General features: G+C 47.5%; 1 protein-coding gene across 6 annotated transcripts in view; it reads right to left on the reverse strand.

The window, feature by feature from the left end:
* Window positions 1-15,645, reverse strand: part of MYOCD (myocardin) — a 250,145-nt gene that overhangs the window by 101,900 nt on the left and 132,600 nt on the right. For 4 of the 6 annotated variants that reach the window (XM_054083743.1, XM_054083742.1, XM_054083747.1 and 1 more), the window contains exon 2: window positions 11,120-11,349. In XM_054083743.1, the coding sequence (XP_053939718.1) occupies window positions 11,120-11,267 (148 nt within the window). In that variant the 5' untranslated portion in view covers window positions 11,268-11,349. Of the gene's footprint in view, window positions 1-11,119; window positions 11,350-15,645 lie in introns of those variants that run through there. The other 2 variants (XM_054083748.1, XM_054083752.1) reach the window with 2 other exon arrangements.

Consider the following 15,645-nt stretch of genomic DNA (forward strand, 5'->3'; position numbering starts at 1 on the left):
CAGCCCATGAAAGGCTCAGCCAGACTCCTGTGGCCCATTTGAGGGAAGTAGTTTTGGTTACAGTGAATTTTATTAGCCTTCCTCCTTCCCTGTCCCTGTGGTACAGCTTCCCGCGCATGCCACCACCTGGAAAGCCCAGAAGCCCTCCCACCAGCCTGCTGAGCAAGGGGAGTACTGAGCACATCCCTGGGAGCTAACAGCCTGGACAGGCTATTCTCCGTCATAAGGGAACCTCATTATCCCTCACTCAGACAAGAAAACCAGCTGCTGCCCTACCCAGCCTGGAGAGAGGTTCATAAGCTCTAGTCCAGGAGATGTGAAAGCCAGCAGCGCTATGAGATCCGTGGTCTTAACACATCCCTCTCCAGAGCCTGGCAAGGGCTGACACTGTGGAGACAGGAAATTGAGTGCTAAATAACTACTCAAGGACTGATGTTGATTTATTTGCAAAATCTCCAGGTTCTCCATCTATTTCTGACCATCTGTGATGGGTGTGACAGTCCTCTGGTTACCAAGCCTAAAAGAGAGCTCACCTTACTGTGAAAATCAAGAACGTTATGCCAGGAAACAAAGTACCAGCCACACAATACAACTCGGCATGAGGAAATCCATAGGAGAGGAGAGGTTGCCCAGACCCCAACTATTCCCCCTCCTGCAGAAGAACTTGGCGAGACAGTGTGGGAAGCTACGTCGGGAAGGAAGTTTTGTACAGCAGACACATCAGTGCTAAAGGAAGGAAAGTATAGGTCCTACCCCAGTCCTGTGGGTCCAGAAAAGCCCTCTGAAGTGGTGCCCACATTGATCTCTTGTGTCTCCACTTCATAGGCTCCAGCACTGCCCGTGCTGAGCAGCAGGATTTAGGGGGATTGGGATAGAAGGATGAGGCAGTAGAGACTTCCAGTATCTTCTGGGAGTGCAGGAGAAACAACGGGTGTGCAGACCCAGAGCTGCAGCAGTAGCTGTTGAGAGATTTTGCTGCTGCTCAGCAGCCTTAGAAGGAACAGCCCTCTCCCTGCGGCGTTCTCTATGTCCAAGCCAGAAATAGGCCTGATTTGGCCCTAAAAGCATATATAACAGACACAGCTGTGAATTTCCTCTCTTCTCATTTTAAAATATATGAGCTGATTTACACAATCCCAGTATGAAGCAGCTTTTCCCATCCACGGAGCTGTTCTCCAAACGCCACCCCAGCGAACTACTGGGAACCAGCCGCAGCACTAAACATCTGCACAAACGGATTGTGCCAGATGTTACCAGAAGATGATGAAGCCCTGGGTCTGGATACAGATTCCTGGAAGTGCCACCCTTTCAAGCCCGCCCAGAACCAGCCCTGAGAAAGCAGAGTCTATAACAAACATGGGAACGGAGCGGAAGGGCTACGATCGCAGCCCGCCCGTCCCCCCTGGGAGATATTGCTTGTCACACAATCGGAGCAACGGGGCAGACGGAGCTATTGTGACAGGAATGTCAAAGGAAGGGAGGAACTAGCCCTAGCCAGCCTCACCATAACCAGCTCTGAGCAGGTTTCCCACAGTTGTCATCCTAGCTGCTAATTATCCATGGGAGCCTGATAATTGAGTCTCTCTGCTTCTCCCCAGCTCTCCATGAGGTCTGTGGCTCCAGCTGCACTCAGTGCACAAGCCTTGACCGAGCAGTGGTGTAGATTGTGTTTTCCAGGATCTCCTTCCCTCCCCAGAGCAGCCAGCACCCCTACCCTGACTGCTCAGACCTCTCCTCTGGGCTCTGTGAGCGAAACACTGCAGTTGAAGTGCTCATAAAGCCCTGCTCCGTCCTCTTTGCGAGAAGCTGGGGGCAAGTCCTAGTTCACCCCAAGTAATGCCTCATCACTGAGGGTGGCCTTGACTCCTTGAGGCTCCTGATGCCCTGTGACAATACCCTCCCAGCGCTCTGAGGAAGCCCCACATGCAGGACTTGACCGTGGTCCACGTGGGAACCCTCAGGTCAGAGCTCACCCACTCTTCCCACAGCAGGGGCAGCTCCCAGGCATTTCATTCTGGGCTGTCTCTACCGATGACAATTTCCACCAAATCAGTTAAAAAAAGAGCTTGCACGGCACGGTGGAGAATGTCATGAGGTGCTGTGTGGTTTCTGTGCCATTCCTCTGTAAATTGTGCAGAGGTCAGGCAGCCCCGAGTGAAGCGCCTGCGGCGTTTCCACATGCACACGTGCACGTCCACGCTCACAAACACTTGCGCACACAGACACGCAGATGCAACGTACATACTTGCTTTCCTTGTTGTCTCTAATTTAAAAAGTAATTCAGAGTGAAAATATGTTTCCTCTTTGTGAATGGACAAATCTAACACAGATGGCCCATTAAGTGGAAACATCTTCTATTCTAGTATGTTCATATATTTGTTCAAGGACAGAAGGTGCCATTTATGATCATTTCTACTATGTTCCTGATCTTTACAACTTGGTGATCTGCTAAAAGCTGTAACAAATCATCACCTCTGCCCAAGAGTACAAAAAACATAGGTTTGAAGGCTATCGGTGTCAGCGGTGAGGCAGCCCCTTGCTGATGGGGAGCAAGGCTATCTTCGTATTTGACTGTAATGAAGTTTCCAGTGCCTTGCATTTCCCGTGACAGCCTTCTGTGACTCCTTTGGGCTTGGTGCTCACCAGCTGAGAGCACTGAGGCAAGCAAGTATGAAGCAAGGGCCAGAGAAACTTTCCCAGATGTTTCTGCATAAATGTGTCATTTCCTATGACATAAGAAAGGAGCTTTTGGAAGGAACCAGTGCATCCCAGCTGAAAGGCTTGAAGTGGTGGAGATTGCAATAAGACCCTTGGTAAGATGTATTAAAAGACAAATCATATAGCTTACAAATAATTAGCTTAATAGATAAATTCCCCTGAAGAACTACTTAAGCCTCATTTCTTGGTTAATTTTTATATTACACCAGCTCACCCAGGGACTTACTGCACTGGGTGTCTTTCCCTACCATTCCAGCTTAGATTCTCCACTTGGGTACAATTGTCTGCTTACTCATTATAATGTTGTGGACATTACCATTACCTCCAGAAATACCCAATCCTTTCCAGAGCCCTTTTGATTTTTTGGAGTCAGTGAGCTCAATGTGCTGTTGAGTCATAGAATCATAGAATAGTCCGGGTTGGAAGGGACCTTAAAGATCGTCTAGTTCCAAACCCCTGAGTCCTGCAGGTTAAACACGCACAGAGCAAACACGGTGTTGTTCTTGCAAAAGGATGTTTTCTTTCCATGATTTCAAGGCTATCGGGTTTTGTACTGCAGAGCACTAGTTTCACGTGTGCAGTGATCACTCGCATGTCATGCATCAGGCTTGATCATGAATTAAGAACTGTGTCCTGGATTGAACTTTCCCCTTAACTAGCTGTATCTCAAACAAGTCAGCTGCAAAAAAGAGAGAGATGCTAAGTGCAACCTGTCTGCAGGTGCTCGGAGCATGGGCCTCAAGGGAGCGCAGATCATGAAAGCAACGCAGAAATAATCACAAATCTAAACGAGATGAAACACAAATGCAAATTGTGCACGGAGACATCAGTGCTATTTCCCAAGTGCAGCACAGGGAGGAAAGCTTATAATCACTGTCACATTTTGTTTATTTAGTCACAGGCATGGTTACAAGGGAAGGGCGACAGGCAGAGCCCGGATACCGAGTGCCAAGGCTGCTCTGAGAGTGGACTGAGGAGACCCTGTCTCCTGGAGGCAATGCCCCTGACCACTGGGGCCCTCAGTTTCCCCCCCAAGAACTGACCCACTGAAGAGAACAGCACCTCCGCGCTGCTGTGTTTTGCTGCGACAAAGAGCAGCATAAGGTCACTCATGGAAGTATCATAGGACCTGGTTCAAAGCACATGGAGATGGAAAACCAAGAAGGATGACAATAAGTGGCTATCCTCATTTCAGTTTGATTTTTGAAAGAGGAAACAAAGCAGCAGCTTTGAGTCATAATGGGATTAATATTGTTCTTGGAAACCTCTCAAAAGATACCTGAAGAATAAATGGGAGTGACTCACACATTGCCCCATTGTGAGAGGAGGTGAAGGTGATTACACAGACCTGGGCATAGCCTTGTTCTTGGGTAGAGACCAGGGACACCATGGGAATGAGAGCCAGGTTAGTCAAAGGATGAGGGAGAGGGGAACCGATTCCAGTCTCTCAGCCACCATCCTCATCCTGCACGTGATATCCCCATCCAGCAGAGAAGGGAACCCCACCTGGGAGCACGGCCAGGTCCCCACACTTCCAGCAGCTTTCTGTGCTGGAAGGTGAACTTAGGACTTGACACATGAGAAAACGGGACTCAAGGTGACTCTCGGGCTACCAGGCAGGTGGCTGCAGGAGGCAAAGGCAAACCTGTAAGATGAGTTCTTTGCAGGGTGGGTCATTTCCACCTGAATGCATCCCAGTGTGTTAGAAACTGGGAGAAAACAGTTCTGCAGTGTAGCCCCCTCTTGACAAGCCAATTCTTTTACCCAGTGAACCGCAGCTAGCAAGGGCCAGAAGCCAAGAGCAATGCTGATCATGAGGTGTCAGGAAATGTTTGCCATGACTTTATCCTTAAAATAACCCCTGTAGACATTTTGAACAGCAAAGTCCTACGCAACTTCTCGGTGCACGAAGCAAGACAAACAGGTTGAAGAATGGAAGAATGATGGATCAGTCAATGAGCTCCTATTAAAAGGAGAACTTTTAGTTATCCAGATGGCCAGCAGGGAACAGAGTAGAACCAAGACTGACTGGGTCCAAGGCAGGGTCTTCATCCTCTTCCACCGCAGCTTCAATCACTCAGCCATACTGAGAGCTTGTGAGAGGTTTGAGACATGCAGGCAAGTGGGTTTAAAAAAAAATAGATCCTAGGAAACAAATGAACTTCTCCATGCCTTAAAAGTGGTGTGTGGTGCTCGTGCAAGTGAGATGCTGCTCGGAGCTCTGTTATGGAAATTTTGCTCTGTGACAAATATGTTATGAATGACTTGTCTTGAAAACATGCCAACATGTAGGTGCTGCTATCGCAACATTCGATGCCTTTAACTCACTGTGAACGCTCATGCGATAAATCATGGAAAACCTTGCTTGCGCTATCTTTAGTCACTGCAGTGCTTCACTCTCACAAGTCACTCACAGCTCTAAAAATACAGTTTATATCATTGGATTCCTGGAATTCTTTTAGTTCTTACATTCTGATTTAAGTGGCATTAAAGCTGGGCTGCACAGTTCAAGGCTGCAGGCTGATATTTCATTGCGGATTAGGTATCACCTGGGTTCAATACTATGTTCGCAATATTTATTTGATTTGGATCCAAAGGTAATTTGGAAAATCTTCTTGGAGATACACCTCTTACCTGGTTATGTGGAACAAGGGCTAGATTTTGTTTGGGACAAGATAGTAATTTAATAACCATTCCAATATAGATTTAAACTAAAACACATGCTCACGGCAAGAATTGAGCAGAGACTATATGGGGTTTTCACCCCAAAACCTGTTGGTATCTTGCCTCTACAGACCTGTGCACCGTGATGTCGTGATGACTTCTAGGTCAGACATCTCTCTCTCTCTTTTTTTTTTGTTTCACTTACATGTCTTTCCTAGTAGCTATTGATTCAGAAACACCGAGAGCGCAAAAGTGACCTCCCACCAGCCTTTCTGGTTTTGATTACCAGCTCACCAATGGCTGATAGTTTGAATAGAATTTAATGCTTTCTAATTTTTCTTGATAGGGACTACGAGGCACGTTACTTTTTTTTTTTATCTCAACTGGCAGCTCAACAAAGCCCAGCAATAAAAAGCTCCACTCGTGTAATAAACTGTTGTACAATCTACTACTTATGAACACGGGCCTTGAAAATGTGCAACCTTTCTGCACATTATATTAAATGCAAACCAGATGGGCACTTGAAAATCCCCCCCTTTGTTTCAGGGGGTTAAAGGAGCTGGTGGGCAGAAGGGCTGCTTCACTACACAAATAAACAGAACAATTTAACTACATTATTCCCCAATATCAGCAATGGGAAACCTATGTAGAACCATTATGAGCAGTTAGTAAACACTCTGCTGAATCGGAATTGGCACAAGGGGAACTCTTAGGCTCTCTTAAGTGTGGTAGCCAGCCAGAGGCCCCTGGCCTTGTGCCTGAGGAGTAACTGCATCACCTGCAGTGGGACCTCTGGCACCTAAACTCGGAGATGCGTATGTGGAGGCAAATGGGTAAAATTATTCTCTTCTCTGAGAGTTGTCTTGGTCAGAGTTGGTCATCTAAAGGCAACTAAAGATAAATGGGACCCTCCAGAAGGAACTAAGCCCAACCAGGGCAGAGTTTCTGAGGCAGAGAAACCTTATCAGATCAGACCTTATCAGATCATCTCACTCAGAGTTCTAGAACAGGGAACAAGGGACAGTAGCTCTGAGACAGGGACTTTGCTATTTATGGACAGTACCATAGAATCACAGAACAGTTTGCATCAGAAGGAACCTGAAAGCCCATCCAGTTCTCCCCCCTGCCACGAGCACAGACACCTCCCATCGGATCAGGGTGCTTAAAGGCCCATCCAGCCTGGCCTTGAACACCTCCAGGAATGGGGCAGCCACCACCTCTCTGGGCAACCTGGGCCAGGGCCTCCCCACTCTCATCGTGAAGAATTTCTCCCTAAAATCTCATCTCAATCTCCCCTCTTTCAGCTTAAAAATGTTCCCCCTCCTGTCCCTGCACCCCCTGATCAAGACCCCCTCCCTATCTTTCCTGGAGCCCCTTTCAGTACTGGAAGCTGCTCTAAGGTCTCCCTGTAGCCTTCTCTTCTCCAGGCTGAACAACTCCAACTCTCTCAATCTGTTCTCATATGGGAGGTGCTCCAAGCCGTCAGATAATCTTTGTGACCTCTTGGACTTGCTCCAACAGCTCTATGTCCTTCCTGAGCTGAGGAATCCAGAACTGAACACACAGGGCTCTAGGTGAGGTCTCACCAGAGTGGAGCAGAGGGGCAGAATCCCCTCCCTTGCCCTGCTGGCCACACTTCTTTGGATGCAGCCCAGGATATGATTGACTTTCCGGACTGCAAGCACTCATTGCCAGCTCATGTTGACCTTTTCATTCACCAGCACCCACAAGTCCTTCTCATCAGAACTACTCTCAATACATTTTCCATCCAGCCTGTATTAGTGCTTGGGATTGCCCCGACCCAGACACAAGATCAGGGTACCAAGGGGTGCCTAACTCTTCACACAGTGAGCACACATCCTAGGAAAGTTTGACAGTAAGTAGCTCTTGCAAGTCTTCTGACTCCTTTTACTGTGGTTGTAAGTGTTATCATGAAATTCTTTCTGAAATCCAACTGGCCAAATTGGCACTGGGAGAGATGCATGACCAAAGTTGTCCACAGAGCCTGCATCCTCACTGCCTTCTCCACTGCTGGGAAGATATGCAGAGAAATCACTATCTTCAGTCACAGAGGGAATGAGCTGGCTTAGGGCAGTCCCTATGCAGGACAGAGAAGACAAGAAAATCCTGTACAGCTGCTCACACGGCACAGCTCTCATTGATAAATTACGGGTGTGCAGCATGATAGGATGGTGTGAGATGAGATGGGGTGGAATGGAAGCTGTTTCCAGCTGAAGAAAATGGTTCTGGGAGCATTGATTCTTCACAGCATTCCCACCAGATCTGGTGTCAACATTTGAGAGGGTTTCAGATGGACCCGGGAGGGAAAAGCAGGTTATGGATCGTAAGGATACTTAAGGTGCTGTCAGGAACGCCTATCCAACAAGCAGGCAGCTCAGCTTATTACTCAGACACCAAGTGTTGAAGAGAGCATGTTTGTTCTCCTTGGCCCAGCAATTAGACCCCATGTGGAGGGGGTTGCCCTCTAGACTCATTTCTGACCCCAAACTAGAAGTCAGAGATCACTGAGCCTGTAGAGGATGCACACATTAGGCACATCTGGGTCAGGGTGAGATGATCTTTGATATCTGCACAATGGGGGTCTCGTTCATATTATACAGTGTAGACACTGTCCCTCATCATTCCAAGGCTGAAGGCTCCAGGCCCTTAGGAAGGTGGCTGCTGGGTACCTTGGTGCCATGTAATACCTGTGTACCCACTGCATCATGAATTATCTTATTGCTTTTTCTACCTGCCTCTATGTGCAACCAACCCAACTCTGGAATGAATAGATGTGTGGGCAGAACGTTGTCTGTCCTCAGTCTGAGAGGTGCCACGCATTGACCTTGCAACTCAACAATCTCACTACATGGATGGGTGAAATGGGATGGGTAGAACATTGCTTGAGAGGGAGAAGTCACTGTGTTGAGCAAAAAGTGCCTCTCTCTTGCAAGGCAGAAGTGCAACAGCCCATGGGCCCAGTAATCTGCCAAGGGAGTGTAGGAGTTCTAGGGAGATCTCATATCTAAACTTAGCATCACTAAACTTAGCATGACTTTAGGGAGACACCACAACCAAGTCTGTCTTAGGCTCTTCCAAGACAACTGTTCACAGTTCTGCAGAGTTCAGGCCAGTGTGGACCAGAAATTAGTAAGTCATCATTGAGCATATAAACACTACAGGCTGTGGTATCTGACATCATCGCGCTAAAACCAGCCTGACAGTCCTGGGGCAGAAAAGGGTCAGGGACCGTGGGTACAGCTGGGCAGGCAGATGTCAGGGTTCCTCCTTGCTGTAGAAGTCACAGTATCCGTTTTCCAGGGCCTGCGCATCCAGCCCTGGGTTTGAGCAGGTCCTGCTGGATGGGCTTTCTGCTTGCTCCAAGGTGATTTATTTGTACAAATTTAAATGAAATCCCCTCAGCTATTTTTGAGTAATACTAGAGTTAAAAAGACTATTTTCCTATTTAAAAATATTTGAGCTAGACTGTTTTTATTAAATCAAAGTTAAGTCAAATAAAGGCTGTAGTTTGAAAGTTCAGACTCGGGCAGGAGCTGTGTCCTTGACAGGCGGGTGTCTGGTCTGTCCAACACCCACCAAACCACCACGGATCACCAGCCCTCAGCTGGAGGGCTCTGCTGGGAAGAACGTGGAGCAGGGGCCAAGATTTTGGGTGGCTGAGATGGGCACACCCTGTGCTCTCAGGAGATGGGAAGCACCGGGGCAGGAGGAGGCAGGAGTTACACACCTTGCACTTGTTTCTCCTTGAAATACGATGCTAGCAGTAGTCCTAGCATGTCACTAGTTGGGTTCAAGAGGTTTTATGTGTCCGGGTAGATCCCTAAAGACAATTGATGGCAGATGTCTTGCTTTTTCCCTACGGCAATCCCAACTACTGACCCTCCACATTACGGTGTGGGGACAGGGTAGAAAGTCCCTGCTCTGACAATTCAACAAATGGCACCGAGCAGGAGGACAGGGAGGCTCTGCCCGAGGCAGAGGCAAAGCTGCTGTGTAGGGCTATAGAGGACAGCTTACGGGGTTGTGGGATGCTCCCCTCCTTCTTTGCTCCCCGGGTGCCCATCAGACTGCTCCACCAGCCCCACGGGAGATGTCACACCAGAGAACGTGACATCAAAGGCTTGCCTGGGCGCCACATGAGATGTGTGACATTTGGTGGGCCTGCCAGCTCCTGAGATGATGTGAGATGAAGGGAGCCGGCTGTTCTCAAATGGGGACGGCAGGAAGAGCCGAGCCCTTTCGCTGTCTAAACGTGCAAAAGAAAGGGAAAATTAGCGAAAGGAGGAGAGCAAAGGGCTGGAGAGATGCCCAGACTGTGGGGGGCTCTTCTCACTTAGAGATTCAGCCCAGCGTAGAGGGGCTGCAGGGGTGGAGCTGTGTCCCAGTGGGCCACCAAGCTGGCAGCCCCAGGAGACACGAGCCCCTGATGTGGGGTCAGCTGCAAGGCAGATGCTCACAGTGCTGCAGGGCTTAGCACGGTGTCTACACGTCTGCTGGTCATGCTCAGAGGCAGCTTTGGCCTATGGGTACCTGGAGATGTCTCTTTCTTCTCCTTTCCATAACAAAAACCATGTGGGAAAATGGATGCAAAAAAAAAAAAAAATACAGATGTGAGGATCTCAGAGAAAAAGTGAATTTTATGCATCGACATTTAGTCTTAAAATTGCCTCTTTCCCAAGGCTACATCCCCTTTCCCACTGTTAACATATCCTTTCAGGTACACTCTGACATCTGGGACTGTAGAAAACAAGCGACCTCGCTGGGGTGACTTAGTCTGACTGTGGGCAGCCTCTGGGCAGATCTCTGCTGTGTTACTCCAGCCTGACACCAGCACATTGCCATGATGACATCATTTGGATTATTTCTGATTTATAGCGATTGAGAAAAATTGGGTCCTGTACAATAATGCAAACAATCAAAGACACAAAGCAAAAATAGTGCCTTCAAGCTGCACTTTCACATTGCACAATATTTTGAGGACTTAAAGTTGAAAGCCTTAGAGTGCAGAAAAGGAATTTTCTTCATTTAATATATTATACAGTCGCCTGAAAGAAATGGCAAACAACTCCTCAGCCTGTGTGCGTTTTGCACAGACGAGTTGTGAGGTTTTCTGTCCATCAGCTTTTTACCAACAGATCTCCACCGAAACTCAGATCAACATCTGCCAGCCAGACTCGTTTCTGGATCCATGACCAAGGAAACACAAACGTCCCTTGCAGAGGCCCGGGCCAAACTCTGCTCTTTGTTACACTGATTGGAAGCAATTTTGCTGAAGGCAAGCTTATCTGAAGCATCCAGCGCTCCGTGAGAGCGGAACAGGTCGATCAGGGCCTTTGCAAACAAACCACCCTCTCCATTTCTTCTCCACTGGTCAACTTCATGTCACCGTTTCCCCCGCACATCCCATTACTACAGTAAGAACAGGAGCCTAACACCTTGAAATGCTACATTTCAGCCAAAATTATACCAAACACTTGAATCACAAAGCACATGGTAACTGCCTCAAGTCTGATGACAGCATTTAAAGCTGACCCAGAAATACTGAGATGAGAAGACACTTCCGTTAAATCTTAAAACGTTGCCATCAGAAACACTCTCAAAAGCATCACACATGAAAACAATCATGAACCACAAACCTAGAACGTGTGAGATGTTCTAAATCGGCATTTATGTAGTCTACTTCCTCTCTCTTGACACTAATGGGCAAGCAACTTACCGTTTTTCCTCTCTGCAAAGGGTGGTGGCTGGAGCTTGTTGCCATCTTTCACTTCGCTGGAAGCCTTTTCTTTGGGTGCCTCTTCTTCTTCATTTCCACTTGGTCCACTTTTGCGGTCTGAGCATTCTTGTTTAATCACACCATTCATCACCGTGCCTGAAGGGACTGGTCCAGATTCCGGCTGCTCCACTTTGGATGATCAGGTAGAGAAGCAGACACCAAAGCAACCTCTGGAAGAGAAGAGAAGCAGATAATGATGAAGTCCCCAGTCAACCCTGGAACGGTGAACAAAGATTAGTGTTGGTGAAAGAATGAGACTACAGACAATTAATTACTCCGTCTGTTTTTCAGTGTTCGAAACGTTGCAGGAGAAGAGTTCAGGATTCCTTATTGCTTGCTTGGTTCTGTTCACCTCGTCTGCTGGGTCTGCACCCTTGGTTGCTTTGCTGGAAGAATTTCCACCCATAAGCACTGAATAAGCCAGAAGTGTTATGAAAAAAAACACAGTCATGGGGGCACCCACATGAGAGAGATCTTGAACTGTTAGGAATTACTGAACGGTTCTACGAATGAGAAGAATCTTCCTTTCTAATGAGGCTGTGGTTAGCTGAGAAAACTGGGTGACAGAAATAATTCTGCACAACACAGCATAGGCTGCTGATTACATGATCAGATAGCAAATGTTGAACAGCAAAGACCAGCAAGCTTTTACAGCAGGAAGCGTACAAACACCCTGCAAAGTAGAATACAGCAGCAAAAATTGTTCTTTGACATCAAAGTGATGATTAGAACACACAGTGGAGCTAAAGCCTTTGTAAAGAATTCAACCAGCTTAGGTAAAAATGTTTGAGATCTTTTGAAGGACGAGAGGAGTTGGTTGCTTGTTTACCACATTGTTCAACTCTGAGGTTTCTGTGGGTTTTATGGTTTAAAATGTATCAGGAACTTCCAGGAAAACTCGGAAAATCTTGCAAATTCAGGATGTGGTTCTACAAAACATCTGGGCAAGGAGGTGCTTTCCTTGATGACACTCATATCTCATCAGAAAGAGAGAGGAAGGACCCAACCCATGCCAAATGTCTTTGTAGGATGCAGGCACACGGCCCAGGAGGAGCTGCTAATACAAAGCACAGGAGAGAGCTGCAAGGACAGTTCCAACGAAGCGTTGTCCAAAAAAAATCTCCAGATGCTAAGTGAAAGTGAATGCCTATAAGAATCAGTACTAGCTCCTAATGAGTCCCATCAGGAAAGAGCTGAGGAAAGCTAAAAAAGGTCATTTGTAGAGAACAAGAATAGAAAAGTGCAAGATTGACTCACTGATAAAATCTGATTTAACACAAAAAAGTTACCAATTTACTGTATAAGGAAGTAAGAACAGTGCATTGTATATGATACCATCTCCTGCAGGCTACGTGTGCCAGGACCATCTCACACCCCCTTCCTACCCTGCACCAGCAGGGATTTTGCCATCTGCTTTCTCCTCCCCATCCATCTCTCTGTCCACCCCCACCTGCACTAACCATTCCCACTGGCTGCAGGCTAGAAACTACATCCTTGCGTCCAGCTTCACACAGTGTCTCACTGCTGGGACGTTCCATGCAGGACACCCATGGGGTGGATGCAGTGGCCTGGGTGTCAGACACCATCCCAAAGGTGCCTGTGTCACTTTATTACTTTTCAAGTGAGATATTAAACTGTTCCCACGTGCACTGCCTGGGACAGAATGCGTCCATACCGAACCCTGCTGCCTGGGCTCTGAAACAAAATGCACAACCACACTTCATTCAGGTTTGGACTTCAGATGAGCAAAGCCCCACACCAGACCTTCCTTTCTGCTGTGTGCTTCCCACCACTGCCTTCTCCGCTCGTTTTTGCAGCCCATTCCCCATTTCCTGCACTCAACTATTCCTATTATGACTAACCTGCTGCCACTACGCATGGAAACAGCCCTGCAGGCATCCAGGTGGGTTAGGGCTGTATCGTGTGCCACATCTTTGAACTGACAACCTGAGTTTCCCACCTTTGTTTAAGCGTTTTTAGCTCCCTCGAGTGGCTCGCCGTCTTATTCCTGGTGGTGCAACGGCTACGCAAGGCGATGGGCCACCAATCTGCTGGACATCCATCCCCTGGCGGCTGTAGGGCTGCAGACCCCTCTTGCCACAACCAGCATTAGCCCTTAAGCTTTCTATTTAACTCATGACTAGTGCAGAACATGCAATAAGTGTTTCCGTTGCCGTTTTAAAACGTACATCTTTTAACTTTTAGAGGTTACTGATACGCTGCATCTTTGCAGTGGAAAGAGTGGGTGATGATAGGACAATCCAGCAAACTGCATCTGCTCACAAAAATGAGACTTTGTTCAACTGACCTCTAAATCTTTGATAAATTAGGCAAGGCTTTGGTGACGTACATGTTGAACCAATATGACAGTTTTATACGGATTATGATTATTAATGTTTTCGAAAAATAGAGAGCATGAGCCAAACATCCAGTGTTGAAGCTGCAAGACCACCAGCAGAGGCAAAAGCCTTTCAGGAAGGCTTCTTACAGGCACTGTGTACAATGTTTTTGCACTCAGAGCATATGCAACATTTTAATTTGCAGTGAGCACGCTGGGGTCCTCGCTGTCTGAGCCAGGAGGTCACGCTGCAGCCCCAGAGATGGACGCTTTCACAACGCACTCAATGGCTCAATGGTGGTTTTTTTTTTTCTGAAGTCAAATTTGGCCTCAAAACATCCCACATTGTTCACTCGCTTCAGCCTCAACTGATTGTATTTACAAAGCTTAAGCACGCTTTTGAGCCTCAGAGCATATCTCCCACCAACCACTGCTGCCAACACATAAATTGCAAGGCTATACACAGCGCAGGCCGTGTCCCATCGCTCTCTGCCTATAAATATTAAATTCATAAAGCTGGACTGCTGTGGCAGCTCATGGGTAAGACATTGTAAGACACTGGAGGTCCTCTGGAGCAGATGCTTGGTTTACAAGCCTCCCTGCTTTGTGTTGAGAGAGCAATGTTAGCCATGGAGGAGGATCAGATTCGCTTCCCTCTAGACATACTTGCCCACCCATAAAGTCCCAGGTAAGGCTTGTCTATGTCTCTTTCCCAAGGACTTTGGCTCACGTATACATCCAGGGTCTTCTGAGAGCAGCCTCTGCCAATCTGGTCCACGAAGAGGCACCACAACGTACCCAGCCAGATCTTATTCTGGGCTAAGTCACTGCAGATCCATAAGGGACAGAGGCTTCATCACATGTACTATTTTTCAGGAAAAACGAAAATGGATGAAAAATTCCCAACTGAAAAATTCCCTGTCCAGGTCTCAGTAAATCCCCTTCCACATCTCAGGTCTCACATGTCAAGCAGATGTCTGGATCAAGCTTCTTTCTAGCTCTCCAGGAGTGAGCTTTGTGCCAAGATGCACATCAGAAATAGGATCAGCCACTCACAGGAACAAAACCAAACCCTTCTTGTGCCCTGCTCTGGGATCTAACAGAGGCACAGCCACTTCTTCCTCTGCTCAGTGCCACCACAGTCATGCAAATACACCTTAACAACCCAAAAAGAAAGGCAAAAAGGAGACAGATAGCCTTTCTGTCACACTAAGCACGCAGGACCGAGGGCTTGATCCTTATGTGCAAGCAGAGCCCCCCAGCACTGTCTCAGCCAGCATAAGCTCAGGTACAGCACCCCAAAAAGGTGCTTCTAACCTTCAGAAATAGCATGATGAACGACAGTTCCACGAGGCTGGCTCCTGCTTATGTTGCAGTGATACAGTTTTGATGGTCTGCACAGTTATTCCCTGCTCAACGTGGCCTCACACATCTAATCCTCACTTTCTACCTTCTCACCTTTTGCCCTGTGCCACCTCCTGCGTGCGTAGAGACGGGAAGGAGCTTACACTTCCTTGGATACTAGATTCATCTAAATCCTCCTCTGCTTTCTCGTTTGCTCTATCAGAGGCTGAAGAGGAAGTAAATACATTTAGCTCTAACGCACGTGCACCGCCTCTTAAGCAATCGTGACCTACCATAAAACTTTAAATACCCGGAGAAAAACCAGGAGAGAGATGTTCAGAGATCCAGTTCAGCCTTATCAAATTCTTCACGTGTTTGTTGTGCTGTGTTTGTATTCCTGGGCTTCTGCTTGCAGGAATGTTGCTGATAAAACCATCTCACTAAACACGGACTTTGTGTGTTTTAGCTGATGTTTAGACAGTAAGAGCAGCTCTGGATTCCCGTGGGCATGTGCGCTGTGAACATTTGCACTGCCTTGTGGCAAATGCTAATCAAACCCTGCTACATACAAACTCCACAAGGAATTCTGCCTGCTCCTCCTGAGAGCCACATCATGTTTGGCAAGGCAGAAACCAACTCTGATCACCTGCCCAGAAGAAGAGGAGACCTTTGCTTCTCTGACACCACCCTTGGGCTGCCAGGGAATGCACCACTGCCATTATCTCACTGTTTTCCTTGAAGACTATGTCCCTGTTGGGTGATTCCCCTCACTGAACTCCCTGAT

This window comes from Cuculus canorus, chromosome 18 (genome assembly GCF_017976375.1).
Source record: "Cuculus canorus isolate bCucCan1 chromosome 18, bCucCan1.pri, whole genome shotgun sequence".
Classification (NCBI taxonomy): Eukaryota; Metazoa; Chordata; class Aves; order Cuculiformes; family Cuculidae; genus Cuculus; species Cuculus canorus.